This window comes from Triturus cristatus, chromosome 12, assembly GCF_964204655.1.
Source record: "Triturus cristatus chromosome 12, aTriCri1.1, whole genome shotgun sequence".
Lineage (NCBI taxonomy): Eukaryota > Metazoa > Chordata > Amphibia > Caudata > Salamandridae > Triturus > Triturus cristatus.
Genome location: NC_140595.1, coordinates 291896982 through 291921768, shown reverse-complemented (window position 1 = coordinate 291921768; position 24787 = coordinate 291896982). Strand labels below are relative to the sequence as shown.

At 47.2% G+C, this 24787-nt stretch overlaps 1 protein-coding gene across 1 annotated transcript in view; it reads left to right on the top strand.

Moving 5' to 3' along the window:
* The window catches only part of CNGB1 (cyclic nucleotide gated channel subunit beta 1), a 958531-nt gene that overhangs the window by 616631 nt on the left and 317113 nt on the right, over positions 1-24787 (top strand). The window contains exons 26-27 of the mRNA XM_085637063.1: positions 9824-10015; positions 18240-18448. Coding sequence (XP_085493189.1) covers positions 9824-10015; positions 18240-18448 — 401 coding nt within the window. The remainder of the gene's footprint in view (positions 1-9823; positions 10016-18239; positions 18449-24787) is intronic.

Genomic DNA, 24787 nt, shown 5'->3' with positions numbered 1-24787 from the left:
ATAATAAAGGGAAGATAAGAAGGTCATTTAAATTGGGCTTCATGCAGACAAAGTCCTCTCCTTATTCAACAAACAGCATGGCAAACCTAGCACATTTGCTGTAGAAAAGCCACATTAAGATATTCATCTGGGCATTATGCTGTTGAATTTCAGAGCAACAGTTTACAGTGCTAGCCTTCATAGGGTAGCCATTGATACTGGGCAGCTCACGTGACATTCTTTGCAGTCATTGTTATAGGAGATGAGAAATAGGTTGGTTCAGTTATGTCTGACCATTTGAGGGTGTCTGTTTCTGCTTGTGCCTGAGTAAAGTAAGATTGGCAAACAAGATGCCATTTATTTCAATCCAGTTAGAAATAGAAACCATTCTGGGATATTTGTTGAGTCAATCATCTGTTTATCCGCATATTGTGCTCCTCATAGGCACTAGTGTCTGTATAGTCCCCCAAGCCTGCTCCTATGATAGTGCTCTCTGCTGTTCCTGCTGTGCTTCACTTTTTTGGTATCATTTTGGCCTCTTCCGTAGTTTCCACCATACCATTTTTCTCTTTCTCTCTCTTATCCTTTCTTGCTCTCTTTCTGACTCACTCACGTCCTCTCTATCTCTCTCACCTTCTGGCTCAGAATCCTTCATTGAGTCCAATGTCTCAAATAATTTCTTCTGCCATTTGATCTCTCTTAAGGTCCATTGCCAAGATGCAGCCAAATGCCTTTATCTCCATGAGCTAAGAATCACAATATGGAAGCAAAAAGCTCAGCGGAAAATCTAAGGCAGTTCTGTCGACCACTGTTGGAAACAGCCCCACTCCCACTCCGCAGGGTGGTGGTGGACCTTCCCAACACAATGGGGTAGCTTGGCTCGAGTGGTCAGGAAACAGGCGCAGTGCTAAGCATACAATATACCCATACAATAACCATGCGTGCATCCGTTCCAAAAACGACTCTACACCGTAAAAATTATGAAAATATTCTTCTTTATCTTTTTCTCTTAGTTGCTGATTGGAAAAATAAATAACAATCACAATATACAAATTCTTAAATAGAGCAGGTCAAATAAATATTGGCTGTTTGCTGAAATAAATAGGGGTGATCATAAATAACAGGGCATAAATACAAGTGCAATATATACAGACAATTAAATACTTTGAGGTAATAAATACTGTACCAATAAATACTGTACCAATAAATACTGTACACCAACAAGTCCTGTGGACCTATAAATACAGTGCAGCAATAAATAGATAAGAACTTAATAAATACAGTATCCCCAATAAATAATTAGAAGTATACAGCAACACTCATGAATCAGATGACACTTCAATTCTGAAGGGCTGATTTGGGCCCAGGCACAGCTTGTAGGGTGTGGAAGGCTTGGGGGGGGTTCTACTCCCTGGCTGAGGCAAAGGCTGAGGCCTAAACTGAGGTAGATCAAAGGGGGGAATTCCAATGCCCTGGCTTCCCTTCTCCACACAACCTCTCTAGGTTAGTCCCAGTTCACCCCAGGCACAGTCAGGTGGGTTTCAGCACCTCCCTAGCCCCTTAGAGTAGTCTCTCAGGTCTCCACAGGGCCTAAGGCGCCCTCTACTCCACTTACTGCCCTTTTCTGATGTTCCGACGCCGCTGGAGTCGTGTCGACGCCGTGAGGCGGTTCCGGTTCGGTCTCGGCGGCCTCGGCACAATGTCAGTTCTTTGACGACGCCGGCAGGCGGTTCCGGTCCGATGTCGGCGGCCTCGGTTCGATCTCGACCTCCGATTCGACGGCGTCGGGCAGTCTCTTCACGATGTCGACTTCGGGCGGCTCCGGTCCGATGGTGCACTCGGCTCCGATGACGTCGGCCGGCCTGGCCTCGCTGTCGACTTCCGGTGACTCCGGGGTGCGATCCTCACCCCCGACCTCCGGTGTTCCTCCTCGCAGGTTCCGGGCGACTCCGGAGTGCGATCCTCACTCCCGACCTCCGGTGCTCCTCTACCTCGGTCTCCGACGACTCCGGAGGGCGGACTTCACTCCTCCGATGACGCCGCTCGCTCGACCTCGGTTCACTTCCTCCTCGACCTCTGGTATTCCTCACGACCTCCGTCGGCGCCCTCTCACGACCTCAGGCGGCTCCGGGTACGACGTCTGCTACCTCAGTCAGCGCCGCTTCTCCACCTCGGGCTCCAGGTCTTCGGCTACTCGACGCCAGGCTCCAGGGAAACCAGTTCTCAGGTCAGAATCTTGCTGCTTTCTTGGTTCTAAGGCCTGTTCCTGCTGTCCAGGTCCTTAGGATGGTTTTCTTCTGACTTCTTCCCACACAGGGCTATAGGCTGGGATCCATCAGTAGGGACAAGTATCAAGGGTGGGTTTATGGACCCCACTCCAGGCACAAGTTTCCACCCCTGCTGCTTCACTCCTTCCTCCTTCACTGTTGTGCTCCTCTCCCTTCACCAGTCAGGTGCCAACTGCCAGCTCCAACTGCCAACTGCCTCTCTTATCCTCCCAACATTCTAAACGGTTTCCAACTGTCACACAGTTCTGGAATCTCCTGGAAGGTTCTGGAAGGTGCTGGTAGGTTCCAGTGGATGCTGGTGATGTCACAGGAGGCCACCATTTTGTGCTTCAGGCCCTCAGACAGAAGTTTCAGGGGTAGCTAAAATGGCTCCCTGAATCTGTAGCAACACTAAAAAGTCTGGTGGTTCCCAAAAAGGAAAAATTCAAACAGGGTTTGAGGCAAAAGTGGGACAAAATAAATAATGATGAGGAGGGACCACCCAAAGGGCTGACAGGTCTAACACGCGTCCCCCCCAGCTGAAAGTGGGGAGAGCTACCCAACCCCTTGGGAGTTCTCATCACTAAGGCGGAAATACCTTGAGAGACCGTCTGCATTGGCGTGGTCCACTCCAGGCCGATGTTCCACCTGAAAGTCCATCCCCTGTAGGGAAATAGACCACCTCAACAACTTGGGATTCTCCCCCTTCATTTGCATCAGCCAACGAAGGGGTCTGTGGTCGGTCTGAACAAGGAAGTGCGAGCCAAACAGGTATGGCCGCAGCTTCTTCAGAGCCCATACCACTGCAAAGGCTTCACGCTCTATTGCACTCCACTTCTGTTCCCTGGGAAGTAGTCTCCTGGATAGGAAGACCACGGGTTGATCCAGACCCTCTTCGTTGAGTTGCGATAACACTGCCCCAATGCCATGTTCTGATGCATCTGTCTGGACAATGAACTTCTTGGAAAAGTCTGGGGCCCTTAAGACCGGGGCCTCGCACATGGCTTTCTTCAATTTCTCAAAGGCTTGCTGACAAGCCTCCGTCCAGACTACCCGTCGAGGTTGTTTCTTGGACGTGAGCTCCGTGAGAGGGGCTACGATGGTACCGTACCCCTTCACGAAGCGGCGATAGTATCCCGTGAGGCCCAAAAATGCTCGGACCTCAGTTTGTGTCTTGGGGGGTTCCCAGGCCATGATGGCCTCGATCTTCGCCTGGAGGGGTTGCACCGTTCCCCTACCCACCAAGTGTCCAAGGTACACTACCGACCCCTGCCCGATCTGGCACTTGCTGGCCTTGATCGTCAATCCAGCTTGTCTCAGGGCCTGGAGAACAGCTTGCAGGTGACGCAAGTGATCCTCCCAGCTGTTACTGAAGACGGCTATGTCATCCAGATAAGCAGCAGAGAAACTCTCCATTCCGGTGAGGATCTGGTTTACCAGGCGCTGAAACGTGGCAGGTGCGTTCTTGAGCCCAAAGGGCATCACACAGAACTGGTAGTGGCCATTGGGCGTGGAGAAGGCTGACCTTTCCCTTGCTCCATCAGTCAAAGAGATCTGCCAGTACCCCGAAGTAAGGTCAAAGGTACTTAGATATTGGGCAGCTCCCAGCCGGTCAATTAATTCATCCGCCCTAGGGATCGGATGTGCATCAGTCTTTGTCACTGAATTCAGTCCCCGGTAGTCCACACAGAACCTCAGTTCTGGTTGGGCACCCGGTGGTGCAGCTTTTGGTACTAACACCACCGGACTGGACCAGGGGCTGCTAGAAGGTTCAATCACTCCTAGCTCCAGCATCTTAGTGACTTCACTATGAATGCTGGCCTTCACCTTGTCTGACATCCGGTAGATCTTGGACTTCACAGGTGGGCTGTCTCCTGTGTCCACGTCATGGACGCACAGGTGAGTCCTACCCGGGACAAGGGAGAACAACGAAGAGTACTGCCCCAGGACCTGGCGACAGTCCTCCTGCTGTTCAGGAGTTAGAGATGGGGAGAGAATCACTCCCTCCACCGACCCATCCTTTTCCTGAGACGCAAACAGATCAGGGAGAGGCTCGCTTTCCACGTCCTCTCCTCCGTCAGTCACCATCATCAAGATGACTTCGGGCCTCTCGTGGTGGGGTTTGAGGCGGTTGGCATGCAGCACCCGCAGGGGCTGACGAGGGGTCTTCAGGTCCACCAAGTAGGTAGCCTTACCCTTCTTCTCCAACACCTCAAAGGGTCCTGACCAGCGATCCTGGAGGGCACTAAGCTCTCCTGGTTCGATCACCCACACCTTCTGGCCAGGCTCCAACTCCACCGGGTGAGCATTGTGGTCATACCACGCCTTCATTACTGCTTGGCTGGCTTCCAAGTTGTCAGAAGCTTGCTTCCACAACTTAGCCATTTGGCTCCGGAAGGCCAGCATGTAGCTCACCACATCCTGGGGGAGCTTTCTGGGAGTTCTTTCCCATCCGTCTCTCACCAGGTTAAGAGGTCCGCGTACAGGGTGCCCATACAGAAGCTCGAAGGGGCTGAAGCCCACTCCCTTCTGTGGCACTTCCCTGTAGGAAAAAAGTAAACAGGGTAGGAGGACGTCCCATTTCCTCCGCAGGCTTTCAGGCAGACTTCTGATCATGCCTTTTAAGGTTTTATTAAACCTCTCCACCAGACCATTGGTCTGGGGGTGGTAAGGAGTTGTGAACCGGTAGGTCACTCCACACTCCTTCCACATTGCCCGCATATATGCTGACATGAAGTTGGTCCCCCTGTCGGACACAACTTCCTTGGGAAAACCCACTCGGGTAAAGATTCCCATCAGGGCCCTAGCCACAACAGGTGCTGTTATGGTCCTCAGAGGGATTGCCTCTGGGTACCGTGTGGCATGATCCACCAGGACCAGGATAAACCTGTGACCAGCTGATGTTGGCGGATCTAACGGACCCACAATGTCGATGCCCACCCTTTCAAAGGGGGTGCTAACGACAGGAAGTGGTTCCAGGGGAGCTTTCAGCTTCACCCCTGTTTTCCCACTGGCTTGGCAAGACACACATGTCCGGCAGTAGGTATCGGACGACACTTTCATCTGAGGCCAATAAAAGTGTGGGACAAGACGGGCGAAGGTCTTGTCTTGCCCCAGGTGTCCTGCCAAGGGTATCTCATGAGCCAACTCTAAAAGGAAGGCTCGATAACGTTGAGGGACTACCAAGGCTCGTGACGATCCATGTAGGGGTGCCTTGGGTTCACTGTAGAGGAGGCCATCCTCCCAGTAAACACTGTAGTTCCCTTCAACGTTCCCTGCTGCCTGGGCTTCGGCCTGTCGCCTCAGCCCCTCAAGGGTAGGGCACTCCCTCTGGCCCTGGCAGAATTCCTCCCTGGACGGGCCTCCCTCCACGTGCCACTCGGCCGGGATGGGTAAGTCCTCCAGGTTGGTAACGTCCCCCTCCGCAGACTCCTGGTCCACCACCTCCGGTGGCCTATCCGTCCTACGGGGTGGAGACGCCGAGGCAGGCTCCTCCTGTCCTCGGTTCTTCCCTTGACTGGCAGCTGGCTGGGCCTTTGTTCCAGGCTCCAGCCGGAATGAACTCCCTCTTCGGGTAGTCACGGACCTTGTGCTAACACAGGCCCAGTCAGGTGTACCCAGCATCTCGGTGTGAGTCCGGTATTCCACCTCCTTCCAAGCGTTGTGCTCCATGTCATTGCCCAGCAGACAATCGACTGGCACGGCAGGGCTTACGGCAACTCGAAGTGAACCTGCAACCCCCCCCCATTCAAAGGGAACCTCAGCTACGGGATAGTGGCCGGTTCTGCCGTCAGCCATCGCGGCTGGGTGGAGTACATCGGGAATGACTTGCTCTGGAGACACCAGTTGGCTACGTACCATAGTCATACTGGCTCCTGTGTCTCTCAGAGCCTCCCCTCTTTGGCCGTTGATGGTGATCCACTGCCCATACTTTGCGGTATTTGCGGGCACCTGGATCTTGGGAACCATCTCCCGTTCTCCCAGGGACACTAAAGTGACACCCGCCCACTCCCTTCCCTTAAGTTAGCGCATCTCCTCCCCCAGCACTACACTAGCTACTCCGGGGGGCTTTCCTCCAGTGGGAGCGGGTGATCGTTTCTGACACTTCGGATCTCCTTTATAGTGTCCAACGCCACCGCACTCATAGCAATGGACAACCCTTGGCTGCTGGCTCTGGCCAGGATTAGGGTTTCTGGGTGGGTTAGCCTTAGAGGTGAATCCTGTTCCCTTCCCTTGGAAGTTATTTTGGGGGCCTTTGGAGAACTCCTTTTTCTTTTCCCCTCCCTCTTTCTTCTGGGGGGCGCCCTGTCCGGCCTTTTGAGTATCTCCTCCAGTCCCCCTTGTGGACACCCGGGTACTAGCCCAAATGTCCGCCTCCTCAGCAAGCTTCCGGGGACTGGTCAGCTTGCTATCCACCAGGTGTTGCCGCAGTTCAGGGAAACATTTCTCGAGTAGGTGTTCCTTCAATACTAGGTCAAACAGCTCCTCGTAGTTCCTTACTTCACTGCCTTGAATCCAACCTTCCAGTGCCTTCTTTGCATAGTCCAGGAAGTCCACCCAATTCTGTGTGCCCAGTTTGTGACTACCCCTGAACTTCTGTCTGTACTTTTCCGGAGTTAGTCCAAACTTTCTGATGAGCGCCAGTTTCATGGTGGGGTAGTGGGTTTGCTCATCCTCTTCGAGGGCCAATAAAGCATCCCTACCAGCTGGAGGCATGTACTTATACAATCCCCCTCCCCAATACTTCGCTGGAACCCCATGGGCCCTCAAGGAGACCTCATAGGCTGCTAGCCACTTGGCGATGTCGTCACCCGCCCCATAGCTCGCTACAATGTCCTTTGGCAGGTAAGGTTTGGATTCCCTGGTGGACTCTTGGTTTTGGCTGCCACCATTAGGAACAGGTTGTGCCCCGATTCTCAGAATCTGAAGATCTATTTCTTTCAGTCGCAATTCATGGGCCATCCTTTGCTCCTCTTTCTCCTTTTCCAGCCTTGCTAAGTCCCATGTGAGCTGTCTCTTCTCTCTCCGGTCTGCTAACTCCACTTCGGATAAGCCCCCACTAGAGACAGTGCTGCCCTTCCTAGAAAGTGTCCTGGGCCCTGCTGACAGGTTCCCCACCTCAGGTTGGTACATCTCAGCCCCCTCGGGGTCAGGCTCTCCATCCCTGTCTTCTTCCTCAGCCTTGCTTTCCCTGCGTGCCTCCCCCCAAGCCCTTAAGCTGGTTTGGAGTGCACCCTTCTTTGCTCCTGGGGGACAGTACACCCCCTCTCGCTGGCAAAACTCCCTGAGTTGGGCCACAGTGTACGTGTCTAGATTTTCAAGAACAAACTCCATCTTGCCCACTCAGGTTAGAGGACAGGTTTTGTGTAGTAACAATGCAGGGGGGTACCTTTAGTAATACCTCCTCCCACCACCAGAGTAAATTTGGAAAAAACAAAAACCCACAATTAGGAAGGCCGCTGTGAGAAAACTCCCGGTGTAGGCCTATGGACTACCCACAGTTATTGTTGAGTATATGTAGGCACAGCTCTATCCCACCACTGAACACCAATTTATGTTGGAAACAGCCCCACTCCCACTCCGCAGGGTGGTGGTGGACCTTCCCAACACAATGGGGTAGCTTGGCTCGAGTGGTCAGGAAACAGGCGCAGTGCTAAGCATACAATATACCCATACAATAACCATGCGTGCATCCGTTCCAAAAACGACTCTACACCGTAAAAATTATGAAAATATTCTTCTTTATCTTTTTCTCTTAGTTGCTGATTGGAAAAATAAATAACAATCACAATATACAAATTCTTAAATAGAGCAGGTCAAATAAATATTGGCTGTTTGCTGAAATAAATAGGGGTGATCATAAATAACAGGGCATAAATACAAGTGCAATATATACAGACAATTAAATACTTTGAGGTAATAAATACTGTACCAATAAATACTGTACCAATAAATACTGTACACCAACAAGTCCTGTGGACCTATAAATACAGTGCAGCAATAAATAGATAAGAACTTAATAAATACAGTATCCCCAATAAATAATTAGAAGTATACAGCAACACTCATGAATCAGATGACACTTCAATTCTGAAGGGCTGATTTGGGCCCAGGCACAGCTTGTAGGGTGTGGAAGGCTTGGGGGGGGTTCTACTCCCTGGCTGAGGCAAAGGCTGAGGCCTAAACTGAGGTAGATCAAAGGGGGGAATTCCAATGCCCTGGCTTCCCTTCTCCACACAACCTCTCTAGGTTAGTCCCAGTTCACCCCAGGCACAGTCAGGTGGGTTTCAGCACCTCCCTAGCCCCTTAGAGTAGTCTCTCAGGTCTCCACAGGGCCTAAGGCGCCCTCTACTCCACTTACTGCCCTTTTCTGATGTTCCGACGCCGCTGGAGTCGTGTCGACGCCGTGAGGCGGTTCCGGTTCGGTCTCGGCGGCCTCGGCACAATGTCAGTTCTTTGACGACGCCGGCAGGCGGTTCCGGTCCGATGTCGGCGGCCTCGGTTCGATCTCGACCTCCGATTCGACGGCGTCGGGCAGTCTCTTCACGATGTCGACTTCGGGCGGCTCCGGTCCGATGGTGCACTCGGCTCCGATGACGTCGGCCGGCCTGGCCTCGCTGTCGACTTCCGGTGACTCCGGGGTGCGATCCTCACCCCCGACCTCCGGTGTTCCTCCTCGCAGGTTCCGGGCGACTCCGGAGTGCGATCCTCACTCCCGACCTCCGGTGCTCCTCTACCTCGGTCTCCGACGACTCCGGAGGGCGGACTTCACTCCTCCGATGACGCCGCTCGCTCGACCTCGGTTCACTTCCTCCTCGACCTCTGGTATTCCTCACGACCTCCGTCGGCGCCCTCTCACGACCTCAGGCGGCTCCGGGTACGACGTCTGCTACCTCAGTCAGCGCCGCTTCTCCACCTCGGGCTCCAGGTCTTCGGCTACTCGACGCCAGGCTCCAGGGAAACCAGTTCTCAGGTCAGAATCTTGCTGCTTTCTTGGTTCTAAGGCCTGTTCCTGCTGTCCAGGTCCTTAGGATGGTTTTCTTCTGACTTCTTCCCACACAGGGCTATAGGCTGGGATCCATCAGTAGGGACAAGTATCAAGGGTGGGTTTATGGACCCCACTCCAGGCACAAGTTTCCACCCCTGCTGCTTCACTCCTTCCTCCTTCACTGTTGTGCTCCTCTCCCTTCACCAGTCAGGTGCCAACTGCCAGCTCCAACTGCCAACTGCCTCTCTTATCCTCCCAACATTCTAAACGGTTTCCAACTGTCACACAGTTCTGGAATCTCCTGGAAGGTTCTGGAAGGTGCTGGTAGGTTCCAGTGGATGCTGGTGATGTCACAGGAGGCCACCATTTTGTGCTTCAGGCCCTCAGACAGAAGTTTCAGGGGTAGCTAAAATGGCTCCCTGAATCTGTAGCAACACTAAAAAGTCTGGTGGTTCCCAAAAAGGAAAAATTCAAACAGGGTTTGAGGCAAAAGTGGGACAAAATAAATAATGATGAGGAGGGACCACCCAAAGGGCTGACAGGTCTAACAACCACTAACATTGAAACCTTGCACTTCATTTACTTGCAGCTCCTTCAAAGAAAGATGGTGCAGGGGCACCACCTCCCCCTCCCCCACCTCCACCGGAGGAGAAGAAAGAGCCAGAGGAAGTCAAAGTGGAGGAGCATTACTGTGAGATGCTTTGCTGCAAATTCAAAACGCGGCCTTGGCGCAAGCAGTGTAAATGCTATAAGTTCCCATCCAGCATTGATCCTTTGACCAGTGAGTACAGAGGCCCATTCTGTCCTGAAGAAAGAGCTTTGTGTATGGTGAGGCTGGCTGAGGGTGTAAATGTATCAAGGTCCATGTGTGAATAGTTGATTGACTTGCAATTTCACAGGGATTTATTTGTAAACTGCTATTTACTAGCCTGGTTTAAATGTATCAGCTGATTATGCAAATATTAGACACTGAGTAGCAGATTACGATGCGGCCAGTAAAGGCTCCTGTCAGAGCCTTCAGGGCTGCATCGTAATGGGCAACTCGGTTTCCTTTCTGACTGCCTGATTCTGATGGAGGCGGTCGGAAAGAAACCGGACAGTCATTCTGGCTGGCTTCTGACAGGCTCAGAGAGCCGTTCCACCAGTCAGAAGCAGGCTTGTAATCTCAAGGGCGGGCTTTTCCACGCTTGAGATTACGATACAGGGTTTCCAACATGGTTTCCATGCCAACCTGTCCAACATGGAAACCATGTCTGAAAGCGTGTTTGCAGGCTCCCAGTAGGGCCCCCTTTGGTGCACAGCCTCCGGTTGGAGGCTAAGGGGGCACCTATGGTACCCCCTGTTGGATAAAATAATCTTTGTGTTGGTTACCTATGGTACCCCCTGTTGATCCCTGCACCTTGTGGCACCTGCCACGGGGTGCAGGGATGAACAGCACCTCTCTTTCCGCAGTGGGAGCTTGTGTTACAGCCGGTTTACGGCCGTAACATGAGCTCCCATTGAGGAAAGGGAGCATGCGACCGAACAGTGTTCGGTTACATTTTAATGAGCCAGTTGGAACTGCCAACTGAGTGTCGGTCGGTCCCAGGATCGAGTCGGTGTCAGGCGGAAGCTATTCCGTCCAACATCAACATAAGCCCCTATGTCTAAAAGAATAGAAAATTATTCTAATCTTTATTACTGTGTACTTCAAAGAAGAAGCCATGGATTTTATAGTGAACAAAAGGCTCATTTGAACTGATACACCTGTGGTTCGTAGATGTAGCAAAGATGAAAGTGTGGATGGATATGTGGTCAACAGGGGACCCTACCAAAGTCCAGGTCTTCCACCAGTCTCTAATCCACATTATAAAGACTATTGTTTAATTGCTGTTTTTAAGCCTGGTTTTCTGTGTGGGATGTAATTGAAGAAAGCACAAACCTTGTTCGTTCACCAACAGGTAGAAGCAATGCTTAGTTTGGCTTACAATTTACACTTGTAAAGTGCCACCTGTTTTTTTTGACCAAGGGACTTTGATGGTTATATGGACATTTGTCACAATTGTCAAAATACAGGTCCCACAATACTTTTCAAACTATTTTTTGAAAAACAATCATCAGCAACTGCACTTCATATTAAACGGCTATTTTACTGAATGCTTACATAGATGCAAATGTCTTTGGGCTTGCATAAACATTTTTCGCAATTTCTATAATTCGCATAAATGTACGTATTGAGCAGGTCTGTGCAGCTGAGAACTGCAGCAAGCAGAGCTACCATAGGCATTCTTCTATCATGTCTAGTTATAATGTGCCTGCATTTTCACTCTTACCAAAGGCATATAAGCTACAGGAGTTAGATATAGAACATCTGCCTACCTCATCAATTGGAGTCTTTTCCAAAACTCCTTTGTTCTTGTGAAGAAATTAAACTCTACCATGGTTTAGATTTTGTGGATAAGCCTCTCTCTATTGTGTGGATTCATTAGTAACATGAGTGAGGCATTGAGTGTAGACAAGCATGCTGTCAACTGTTCATTTATATTCATTTTCATATCAAATTGTATTGTTTTGCCTTATCCAGTGTGTGTGTGTGTGTTTGTGTGTGTTTGTGTGTGTGTGTGTGCGTGTGCTAGTTGCACATGCAGTTGTAGTGGCAGTGTAGTTATGGTTGATTCAGAGTTTTTGTAGAAAAGGCATTTTTTTGTCTTCTTAATAACTTTGCCACCGTTTGACAAAACTGCATGGAACTTTTCCCCCAAAAATACTTAGGCTTTGCTTCCTTCTTGGCAAGTTTTGGGAGATCCTTCAAGCATGGGCTAAGAAAAATGGGGGTTTCCCAAATGTGCACATTTTGATTCACATAGGAATCTTTGCTCTCCAAAACAGAACAAAACAGCTGAACAGAATTACACCACATTTGGCATTAATGTAGAACTTTGCTCAAGGAATTACCTTTATGTAGATTAGTGTAGATGTGCTCAGTAGTTTTCAAGACATTTGTGCTTAAAAGCTGCTTGAGTTCAGCATGAAGAGGTTACATTTTAGAGATATCTGGACTTCTAATTAGCAAGGTTCCGCCAATTCGGAGCCGCAGATGAGAAAATGAAAACATTAAAATAAATTATTCAATCCCATCAGCTGATAGAGCTTTTTATCCCGTAAGCCATTTCAAATCTATGGATCCAAAGTTGGACACGCAAATCCAGAGTTCTCTGATTGGCTGGCTGCAACTTTAGGGGGAAATGTGATGGCTGCTTTTACAGGACAGTGGTGCGTGGTCCTCAAATACTGCTAAAGAAAATGAAAGGCACAAAAGTGGGCAGGATGAGCACACCCTGGCCCCCAGACCCTTATGAAGGAGAGCCCTGAGGGACCCCCACATATTTAATATTTTTAAAAACATTTTGTTGCCACAAGATCCAAAGCTGGGTCCACAGATTCCAGTGGGGCTTCCCCTGTGGATACAAGATTCCAATTATGCATCAGTAAAACACGAAAACCTCTGATCCCAAAAAAGGAGCCATTGATGAAAACAAATAAAGGAACCCACTGACCCCCCTCCCAAAAAATAAAAGAAATCTAAAAAAAGAAACCTGTGATAAAAAAATGATACATAAAAGGAAATCACTAATCTAAAAAAGAAAAGAGAAGAATCCAGCAGTGGGATGCATGCAAGGCATTTATTACTCACTGCTCCTAGGAGAGAGTGCACTATAATGCCCTATAATTTTCATTTAAAAAAGAAGCCAAATACATTACATTTTGACACTGATAGCAAAGATACCATAGACAATCTTTCACGGGCCTTTTTAAAAGGAGAGGTAAAATGTGACATTGTTAACCATTATACTGCAATGCTCAGAGTATAGTTACATCTTTTTTTGACAGAAAATGAATTATTTTCTTGTCAAAATGTGTTCACTTTTTATGAAGTACCCTTCTATGGGGAAATGAAGGTTCAGACAGACCACACTTGGTCTTCCAGAAGGCACACAACAAAGACAATCATCCAGACTGTACCCACTGTCAGAAATTGCCCAGGAGAACCTTCAAGGCTGCATGGCCTCCAAAAGAGAATCCAAGACAAAGCAGCTGGGTCAACATGAGGCCTTGAGGAAGCTACTCCTTCTTCCTTAGCATCACCCTCCAGCTCCAAGGACTTCCATAGAGAGAGATCTTGGGAGAAACACCACGAGAGGAAAAAGAGACGCCCCGTTCGATGTCAAGAAGCATGGCATCGAGAAAGGAAAAACTACCAGCATGTTCACCGTCGACAGGTATGCCATTGAAAATGCCTTCAAAACACCACTGGATGTCAAGCCATATTGATGACGTTCACAGTCAAAGCACCTTTCAACATCAAAGTTATCATTGATAGTCAAATCCTGTTGACCCTCAACATCAGAGACAAAGTTGAACGACCCAAGACGTTCACTTTTAAAACATATTTCATCGCCATCACTACCAACAAAACCACCATCAACTAAAGAATCTAGACCTCACACCCCATCAAGAGCTAAATCTCGGTCTACTTTAAACATATCCCCACAATGGCTTTAAAGTTTACCACAAAAGTGTGGCACACGCATGAGACTCAGATTGTTTTCCTCACTTATTCTCCCTCGTGGGTCACACTTGAGATCCAACTTTCAAGCACACTATTACCTAGGAAATCAACATTTGCTCATTTCTCTCCAGGCACATCGCCTAATACGATGCCAACAGACTCCTCCTAAGGATCCTGTAGGACTCCTGAGCAGCCCACAACTGATGATTTTGCTACCTAGATCTCCACAAAGATCTAGAATTCCAAGATGGCCCATCACTCCACATCTAGAACTAGATCTAATAGAACTTCAAAAAGCAGTTCAACGTCCCGATGTTGCAAAAGATCAAGTAGGAGAACACAATCTCAATGCAGAAGGCAATCTCCAACCTGGACTACCACTACTAGCTCATTGGTCAGAGATTATTCTCCTACACTGAGAGATACATCTCCAGTAGATAATCTGCTGACCTTTAACAATGTGTTGGTAGGAAGAGCAGCAAGGTTAATCCTCAACATACCTACTCCTACTACATCTGCCTTTGTTATTTTACTTCCTCTAGTACCTGGCCTATTGGAACCTATGATGCAGCTATTCTTCACACCTTCATCATTGATTTCTACTCCATTTAGGCTTCTCAAAACATATAAACCACCTGACCAGGACCTTCTGTTCCTTAGAATAGACCCTCATCCAGATTTGGTGATTGTAGATGCAGCAAGAAAGTCTCATACTGTTGCTTGTTCCTCTTCCGTACCACCAGATAAAGAGATAAACAGATAGATTCTCTGGGGGAAAAGATATGTGGAACATCAACATCTACAATGAAATTTGCTAGTACTACTTCCCTGTTGGAGAGATATGATAAATCTCTGCGGGACTTACCACAAATATTTATGGAAAAACTTTCCAAAGAGGACAAACAGAACCATCAAGACATTCTTAATGAGAGCAGCCAGGTATCAAACCAAATAATATGTGCAGTAGCGGATACATTAGATCTAGCTTCTTTTGGCTATTGTCACAGAATAAGTGCAAAGAGATGTTCTTGACTGAGACTGACTGAACTCAAACCAGAAGCAAAATGTCTCATTCTAAATTTGCCCTTTTTTGGAAACACCCTCCTTTGAATCTCATACAACAGCAAAATGTCCTGCATGACAAAAAAAATATGCACTTTAAAGGCTGTTGGTCTAGAAAAACGAAAATAATATGGTAGGAGGTACAGACCCTATGATAGGAGATATTTTCCTTAGAGGGTTCAAACCCCTCACTGGTCTCACCACCATCAGCAACAACAGAACCAGCCCTATCATCCTTGTAAATCCTCCAGAGGTAGAGAAAGCCAACAGCAACAATCCACATCTGCAGGAAAACCTCCAGTCAAACAATTATTCGCTATTACCCCTCTTCTCTGTCAGGCAATCTGGTGGGGAGAGTATGGTCAGGCATCTGAAAGCTTGGCATATCATAATAACAAACATATGGGTCTTGAATATTGCTCAGAATGAGTACTCTCTTTGTTTCAAGTCCCCTCCTCTTTCTGTCCACCAGCCAAAACATCGGCTTACCAGAAAAAATCTGCGGCAGGAGGAGGTCAACAGTTTATTGCAGTAAAATGCTGTAAAGGAGGTTCCTTATCACCAGAGAGCATTGGGAATGTATTATCGATACTTTGTGGTTCGGAAGTCCAGGATGTTGACATTACATCAAATCTATCCTCAACTACATCAAGGAGACTGTATGTGTGCAATAGACCTTCAAGCTGTCTGCTTCCACACTCCGATAATAACAAAACATCAAAAGTTTCTTTGATTCATAGTAGGCTCCTAAGATTTTGAATACAAAATCCCACCTTTCAGACTAAAATCAGTTACTCGAACATTTGCAAAATGTTTGGCTATTGTCTCAGCTAATCTAAGAAAACTAAAATTCTCTTCTATCCTTACCTAGACGAATGGCTAATAAAAGGCTTATCATCAGAGGAGAGATTGAAACATTTTCAAACACACCTCAAAACATAAGCCAAGTTGGGTCTTCGATGGAACCCCAGGAAATCTACAACTTACCCAGTGCAAAAAATACAGTGGAGCGATACTGGAAACACAGTTCACAAAAGTGCATCCTTCGGAGGAGAGCCTATCATCAATCTCTCTGAAGTTTCAAAATCTCTTCCACACTCTTCATCCAACGGCAAGACAGATTTCATCCCTACTGGGGTCAGGAGTCTCTTGCATTTTTGGGGTTCTACATGCAGGACTTCACATGAGGCCTTTACAACAATGCCTAGAAGGCCAAAGAAATCAGTTCTCAGAATACTTGGAAAACAAGCTGATTCTCTCGCAGTCTGCATCCAATCTCTTCCATGGTGGAAACAGCCAAAGAATTTACTGAAAGGGGTACCATTTCATAAGGATCTTCCAGTCCAAACTCTAGTCATAGATGCATCTGTCCAGAGATGGGCACTCTTACAAACCCAGTGAGTATGGTCAGACAAAGAAAATACCTACCATATCAATCTTCTAGAATTCAGAGCTGTTTAGCTGGGTCTGGTGGCTCAGTGGACTAATGCATCCACTGCAGGGGCCTGTGTTCTATCTCATGGTCACAGGTTCAAATCCCGGCGGGTCCACTCAGCCTTTCATCCATTTGTGGTTGATAAAATGAGTACCATTGAGTTGGGTAACAATATACATCTGCTATTCAGCGCCAAGATGCCCCGTTGCCAAAGAGAAGTTTCCTTCTTCTAAAGGAGATGTCCCGTTTTCAGGGGAAGATTCAGTGAAAGTGCTCCTCCAAGCACTTCTGTGAAGGCAGCACAAAAAAGAGACTTATTTAGTTTCCTGAATTGGACTTGTTTGGAACAGTGCTTGCAGCCACCCCTTCTGTCACTAAACAAGGAAAACATGCATCTAAGGGACAGCAGATGATCAACCCCTGAAGAAGACGTCAAAATCTTCAAATTCCAAACCTTTGTCGTTGATGATGATACTGTCGACAATGACTTAGTCGTCTACGAGACCATCAGTGATGATACCAGCAGCGTCAATGGCCACAACTCGGTCAATGGCGACGCTGACTCCAACGACACCAATCCCGTGTACAATGGAATCTGCTCCATCTATGGCGGCTTTGGTGTCATTGACAATGCCATCTATGGTACTCATTCTGCACTATGGTACAGACTATGCTGTTGATGCCACCGGTGCCATCAACAACACTACCGTCAATGATGACACCATCAATGGATACATTTTTGAGGCCTCTACTTTCATCTTTGAAGATATCGACATTGCCATCAGTTCAGATTTTACATTCTGATCAGGAACAGGAGGCAAGTGACTACATTTCGCAAACTGCATATAGCCCAATAAAGCTAAATGGAAAGTATGTCCTGGATTTTAGAGAGGAAATAGAGGAAAATGACTATTATTCACACTATGATTCCTGACAGGAACAAGGAGCCAGTCAGTCAGTTGGAACAGCCACCATAATCTCATGCGGACGACGTTTTGGCCGTCGGGATTATGATATCGGTTTCCGACAGGCTTTCCATGTCGGGCTTTCTGACGTGGAAAGCCAGGCGGAAAACGACTCTGGGAGCCTCTAGCAGGGGCCCCCTTTTGTCAGTGCCTCCCGGTGGGGGCAGAGGGGGCACCCCTGCTGTAAGTCCCTGCACTGTGTGGCAGGCACGGTGAGGTGGCTGTCACATGGTGCAGGGATTTACAGAAACTCCCATTTCTCTATGGGATCTTGTGCTGCAGCCAGTTTCCGACCGCTGCTCAAGCTCCCATAGGGAAATGTGAGTTTGAGACCGCACCATGTGCGATTGTATTGTAATCGCGGTTTCTGACCACCCAATCCAAGGTCGATCAGTCGGTCTCGAAACCACAGGGATGTCAGTCAGAGGAAACTCCATCTGACATCCTAAGTAGGCCAATAGGTTTGGAGGAGATTAGTTTGAAAGATCACGAGGGTATATAGTTTCACACATTGTTTAGGTTGGCCTTCAGTCTGCTCATGTGAGTGTTGTCTGCATGTTGATGAATCACTGTTCCTCTGTGTCTTTGCATATTCTCCACTTGTATCTGCTTTCTCACAGTCCACTTTCTTCTTTCTCCAACAAATTGGTCTACAATTCAGGGCGGTGAATACAAGCCAGATTATCAGTATTTCCACGTAAAATAAATGTGCATACTATTAATCTGAAAGAAATGAATGTACTTATCCAGTAGTTACCTTGAAAATATGTCATGTACCTGGCCCTCCTGGAGCTACGATGGACAGACATGGTGTACCCCTTTGTTCTCCTACAATCATCTCCCATCCTATACTACTCTCAACTTTTCCAAGGGGCACGTCATCCATCCTGTAATCTTCTAATCCATTTTCGTTCTTTATCTCTGGCATTTCTTCTCTATTCTGATATTATTTTACCCTCTCCCATTCTCCACTCTGCTCTCTTTCCTCCATTAGATTTGATGTATGTCCTCTGGTTATTCTTCGTGGTCCTGGCCTGGAACTGGAACTGCTGGCTGATCCCAGTGCGCTGGGCCTTTCCGTACCAGACGCCAACAAATATCCAATATTGGCTCCTAATGGACTACCTGTGTGACCTTATTTATCTTTTAGACATCACTGTCTTCCAGATACGTCTACAGTTTGTGCGTGGTGGTGATATTATCGTAAGTGAGCAATGTCTCAGCTGTGACAATCCTTTTGTGAATCATTCTTCTTTTAAAAATCCCTTCAAACATCATTGGCATATATTTTTGTATGTAAAAAACTTTGTCGCATTGAATCAGTTATGCTAAAGTTTTATGATGATGTTTCCTATGTAGCAGTGTTTAAACATACCCTGAATTCTTAATAGACTTTTAGCCTTACACATATACTCTGTACTGACACCAGTTTAAGATAATATGCATCCCTTTGCTTGGCCAGTGTTCTGAGAATTTCTCCAGTAAGAGGACCACATTTCTATGGATGTAAGCTTCCTCTAATCTCAAATATATGGTACATACCTTACTCTTAAGTAGGGTAAACCATCCCATAAAGAGTAAAATGCATTCTTTAGAAGGTTCTTTGATGAGTAGTTCTGTATTTGTATAACTTCTGTCTGGCAGTCTTCCTACACAACCCATTTGAATGTCCTCTTTTACATATAAAACAGTAGTAGGTGGCTTCAGCTCCATCTTGATGTCAATTGCAGCGCAGATGTGACATCATTGGATCCATATAGTGCCACCCTAGTGACCTGGTGTCTGTTCCATCCATTTTTTCCAAGCCCTTAGAGGTAAAGACAAGGTCAACTTAATTTGACACTGAATATGCATTGCAACAGAACTCAATTGGAATCTTATTATTGGTCATATGCCTATGATCATCCTTCAGAACAGGGAGGTTGGAACGATAGGGGGGGAATCTACAGGTAGATGATTCACCTGAAAGATCGTTACAGAACGTAAGTGCGTTTTTTTTACTATGGCATACTTCTAGCTGAAAATTCATCACCTTGTGAATAGATACCACATTAGCACCCCCTCCCAGGTCATGAGTCTGAAGAATTGATCAGATTAGGAAATCTTGAAGCACTGAACGAGTAAAACTGCCATCTCTTCTCACTTCTGAATCCAAGCAATAATGCTTTGCAAATGTTTGAAGGTAAGCTCATTTCACTATGCAACATATGTCTGCTATGTCCACTCCTCTGGACATCACTGATTTGGATGCCTTCACTCTAATAGAATGAGCTCAGATTGCTCCTGGTTGCTTCTTTTTAGTACTATATGCGGAAGAGCAGTGGTTTGTACAAACTCATGTCCAGTTTAAATCTTGTACTCATATCTAAATTATAAATTAATTTTGTGCAAATCGATATTCTTCCGCCAACATTAATTACTTAGTTTCGCACAAATATTTGGTTGCTCTTGTTTGTAAAGAATCATTTTTAACTATGCATAACAGATCTTAAAGCAGAGTATGATACATCTTAACTGAGTTGTTTCTGTACTGCCTTGCCATTCTTATTGCTCACATATTGGACAAAAAGCTATTGTCAGATCTGAACTTCTCTGTCTAGTCGATATGAACTCTGATAAACCTATGAGGTCCAGCCAATAAAGCCTTTCCTCCTGTTTGGTGTGAAGGGGTGGGGAGAAAAATGTGGGAATTTTCACGGACTACCCCATATTAAATGGGGTCGCAACATTTGGTACGAAAGCTGTTTTAGCCCTAAGCACCAGGCTTGTCGGGATTCAAACAAGAGCTGATGGATACACAGCGCTTGCAGCTCACGGATGCCAGCATGATGGGCATCGAAAACACAGTGTTCGAAGTCAAAATCCGCAACTGCCAATGTGTAAAAGTTTAAACGGAGCCCCCATCAGAAACATCAGACTCAAATTCAAGTCCCATAGTGTTCTAATGAAATGAAAAGTGGGAAACATGTGAGATCGCACCTACAGAAATCTTACAACAACAGGGGAGTTAAATATAGAGATGGTAAACAAATGATTGCGATAAGGCTGCATCAGACACACAAAAGGTGATGCGAGGAATGCGTGCAATAAGTCTAACCACTGGCAATCGCTCAGTAGCATTCCAACCCATCGTTCTTTTGCCCATCATGCCACCTCAGTTTGGACCCAGCCATATGCAAATCAGTCTTAACCCTACTCCAATCGGAACAGTCCAGTCTGAACTGCCAGGTAAGGTCCTCCCTGAACCAGAATACAAGCAACCTAAGTTCGCCTTCGTCCTGATTGGGGCTTGTCAGTTAGGTGTAGCTTGGTTCCAGTGACACAGTGAGCTCAGGATACACATCTGGACATACCCTTGCCAAATGCATTACATCAGACACACAAAAGGTGATAGGAGAACTGCTTGCAATAAGTCTATCCGCTGGCAATTCCTCAGTACTGCATTCCAACCCATCGTTCTTTTGCCCAGCATAACACCTAAGTTTGGACCCAGCCATATGAAAATCAGTTTTGACCCTTCTCCAATAGGCACAATCCAGACTGACCTGCCAGGCCAGGTCCTCCCTGAACCAGAACACAAGCAACCCAAGATTGGTTTAACTGTGATTGGGGCTTGTCAGTCGAAGTAGCTTGGTGCCAGTGGTACAGTGAGCACAGAACCCACGTCTGGGCATACTCTTGCCACTTGGGGCATTACATCAAACACACAAAAGGTGATGTGAGGAATGCTTGCAATAAGTCCAACCACTGGCAATCACTTGGGTAGCATTCCAATCCATTGTTCTTTTGCCCACCATGACACCTCAATTTGGACCCAGCCATATGCAAATCAGTTTTGACTTGGCTTCAATAATAACGGTACACCCCACATTTCTTGCTGGGCCAATAACAATAAAAATACAACACTTCAAAAATGTGTGCCTTCAAATGATCCACACTGTTGTTTGCACACCAAGCAACAAATCGGTTCTGCCTTTCGGCATAAACCAATTTTGTGGAGAAGTGACAAGCTGACAGGATCAGGCGAACTACCTCTGGCATAGTGAAAAGAGCTCAGATGTCCCCGCTCAATCTCGTATCATGAAGGTGGAGGCTCTAGAAGTTGGGATGCAGGACTTGCCCTCTCTCTGGGAGAGGAGGTCCATTTTGAGTGACAGCTGTTATAGGGAACACGGGGAGAGTATCAGGAGGTCTGCATCCCATATTCTCATTGGCCAGCCCTGAGCAATTAGAATGACTATTGCCCTTTCCTAGTGCATCTTTTTCAACAATCGAGTAATCAAGGGTTAGGTGGATATGTCTATTGAAGCAAACAATTCCATGTCAACCGGTGCACATCCCCCGATACTCCCTGCAGAGGAATCCGGAGGGCACAAAACTTTGGAGTGTACTCTCAAGACTGGTGAAAAGATCCACTTGAGGAGCACACCACTAAGCATTTGAAGATGTCCTGATGACCTTTGGATGGAGACCCTTCTCATGCTCTGCAAGGTAATGCCGACTTAGACTGTCACTCATGTTTGACAGATGGTTGGCCACCAGCCAGGTTCCATGCACCCATGCATTTTCACCCATGTCCAGAGTCTCAGAGCTTCACAACAGAGCAGATGATATCTTGTGTTTCCCTGCTGGCTTACATAACATATTGCAGTAGTGTTGTCTGCCAATCTGGGCCTATTGCCTGTGAAACATGGGCAGGAAGGATTTCTGGGACAGGAGAATTGCCCTCAGCTTGAACAAACATATGCAACTTTTGGTCATCTGGAGACCAAAGGGGCATCTGATCTCCAATTCTGTCAAGTGCACCTCCCAACCGAAGGTGGCAGCATCCATTACAACTGTAGCCATTGTTGTTGGTGGGTAAAAAGTCTTCCCTTGGGTCATGTTCTCCTCTACCGACCACCAGATAAGATCCAACTAAGCGTCCGGGGAAATCCTGATGATGTCCTTCAGATTCCCCGTGTTGGAACTACGACAGCTCGAGACACAACAGGAGAGTCCTCGTGTGCCAGTATGTATGAGCAACCAGTAGGTTGCACAAACCAAGTAGACCTAGCAGGTTAAGAACCATCAGGACTGGAACTACCACTGCAGGTATCTCCTGTGAAACTCCAGGATCGGTTATGTGGACGTGCGCATCCTTCAAGTCGAGGGATACCATCCATTATTCCACTTCCCTGTCAGACTTGGTCAATAAAAATCAAAACGATTTTACTACCAAAATCTCCCCTCCCCCGGTTAGTATCTTGGATCATTTTCTTCCTTTGGACACAGAGGATACGATGAAACTTATGAACAGTATAAAATCTGGGGCCCCCAGTGATCCCTGTCCTACATGGATTATTAAGCAGATTACAGATATCACCTGCAGGGTCTTAACTCTGCTGTTTAATGATGTATTTTTCTCCGGAACCTTTCCCAGTTCCTGGAAAAAAGCCTCAGTGCTTCCTCTATTAAAAAAACAATCCTTAGACCCTAAAGATCCAACTAACTACCGTCCTATTTCCAGACTTCCCTTACCAGCCAAAATGCTTGAAAAAGCCATTAACAGACAACTTAGTGATTTTCTTTTTCTGAATAACTCCCTGGATCATTCTCAATATGGCTTCAGAGCTCATCACAGTACCGAGCTGGCGCTTCCTAAATCCACCGAGGAGATTAGAGAGGTGATGGACAAAGGAGGGAATGCGATGTTGATCCTGTTAGACCTATCCGCGGCCTTTGATACCGTGCATCATAAGGTGCTGCTTAATCGGTTATCGGAGATCGGGATAGGAGGACGAGCATGGACTCTGCTTGATTCCTTTCTGAAGGATAGATCTCAAATAGTCAAATTAAATGGCAATACTTCTGAACCTTTCTCTTTGCCATGGGGGGTGCCGCAGGGCTCATCTCTTAGCCCTACACTTTTTAATATCTATGTGGCACCCCTGGCTGGCATTATTAGATAATTCGGGTTTCAGCTCACCTCCTACGCAGACGACACGCAAATAGTGCTGTCTTTGATGGAGGGAGCTGAAAAGGAAACTGGCGCACGTTTTTCAGAATGCATGGTATCCATTTCTAGGTGGATGTCGGCAAATTGCCTTAAGCTGAATTCAGCTAAGACAGAGGTGTTAAGGTTTAGCAATAATCCTCTGATGTGGACACCTGATTGGTGGCCTGACTCGCTTGGTCTCTGTCCCACACCTTGCAGGAAAGCTAAAAACCTGGGAGTGGTGGTAGATGAAAAACTTAACTTGGGGGACCAGGTGAGCAGGGTCACATCAGGATGTTCTATGGTACTCAGAATGATCAGAAAAATCAGGGCATACTTATCGGAGGGGTGTCTCTGTACGGTGGTGACTGCACTTATACTATCACGCCTCGACTACTTCAACAGTCTCTATGTCAATATGCAGGCACAACATCAAAGTAGGCTGCAGGTTATTCAAAACGCCGCGGCCAGACTTTTGACCCGGACTCCCAGGACCGTATCAGTTAAAGGAGAACTGAAGAAGCTGCACTGGCTCCCTATTCACCTAAGAGCTCGATTTAAGGCCTCGTGTATAGTGTTTAGAGCTTTGAACGGGACAGGTCCAGAGTTTCTAAAAAACAAGTCCAGCTGGTACACTCCAAGTAGAACGCTTAGATCTTCCGGGGCCAAGCTAGTGAAAACACCTTGCATTAAAAAGGCAAACTGGGGAGGAAGGAGCTTTGTGTATGGCGCATCAAAAATCTGGAATGAACTCCCTCTGATGCTGAGAACCGCCTCAGACTTCAGTTTTTTCAGGAAAAATCTCAAAACATGGTTCTTCTCTCAGTTCTAGTTTCTTTTAGCGTAGGTTATCAGTGCTTAGCGCCAGGACACCGTATGGTAATCGTGCGCTCTATAAACTACAATAACATAACATAACTTGCAGTGCCGAAAGCACCTGATCCAGAGACAACATTTTGAAGCTGTCTTTGCACTGGTAAAAATTAAAGATCCTGAGTGCCCCGATCGGACACAGACAATCATCCTTTTTGGAAGCCAGAAAGTACAGCGACTAGTACCCCTGCCCAATACCCTGCTTCTGGATCAACTCCACCTCTCCTTTCGTAAAAGTGCCACCACTCCTGATGGAGGATACAGCTGTGTTCCTTGAAATGAAGGGACTGAGGCAGGGAGATCTGGGGCACACGTTTATTTTAAAGGAAGGTTCTCCCTTTTTAATGTGTTGAACTCACTGCTCCATCGTCACGCCTTTCTAGGACTGCAGAAAGGATGATGCCCTTCCTCCCACAGGGTGCACATGTTTCTTTAAGTGGGAACTAACACAGCTTTCTGGGATGGTGAGGGGCAGAATCAGGAGGAGGAGGGTTGTTAGGTCTCTCTGCCTTTGGGCTTGTCCCTGTACTGCTTTCAAAATGATTGGTCTGTTGGATGGTCTAGAAAGGCTGGTGCTGACAAAAAAAGCAGCTCTTTTGATTAGCCCTGAGAGTTCCTATATTGCATGTGAAGGTCTCTGGCCGGAGACTCTAGGTTGAGAGATCAGACAGTTGTCCTGCCTGCCTTATACC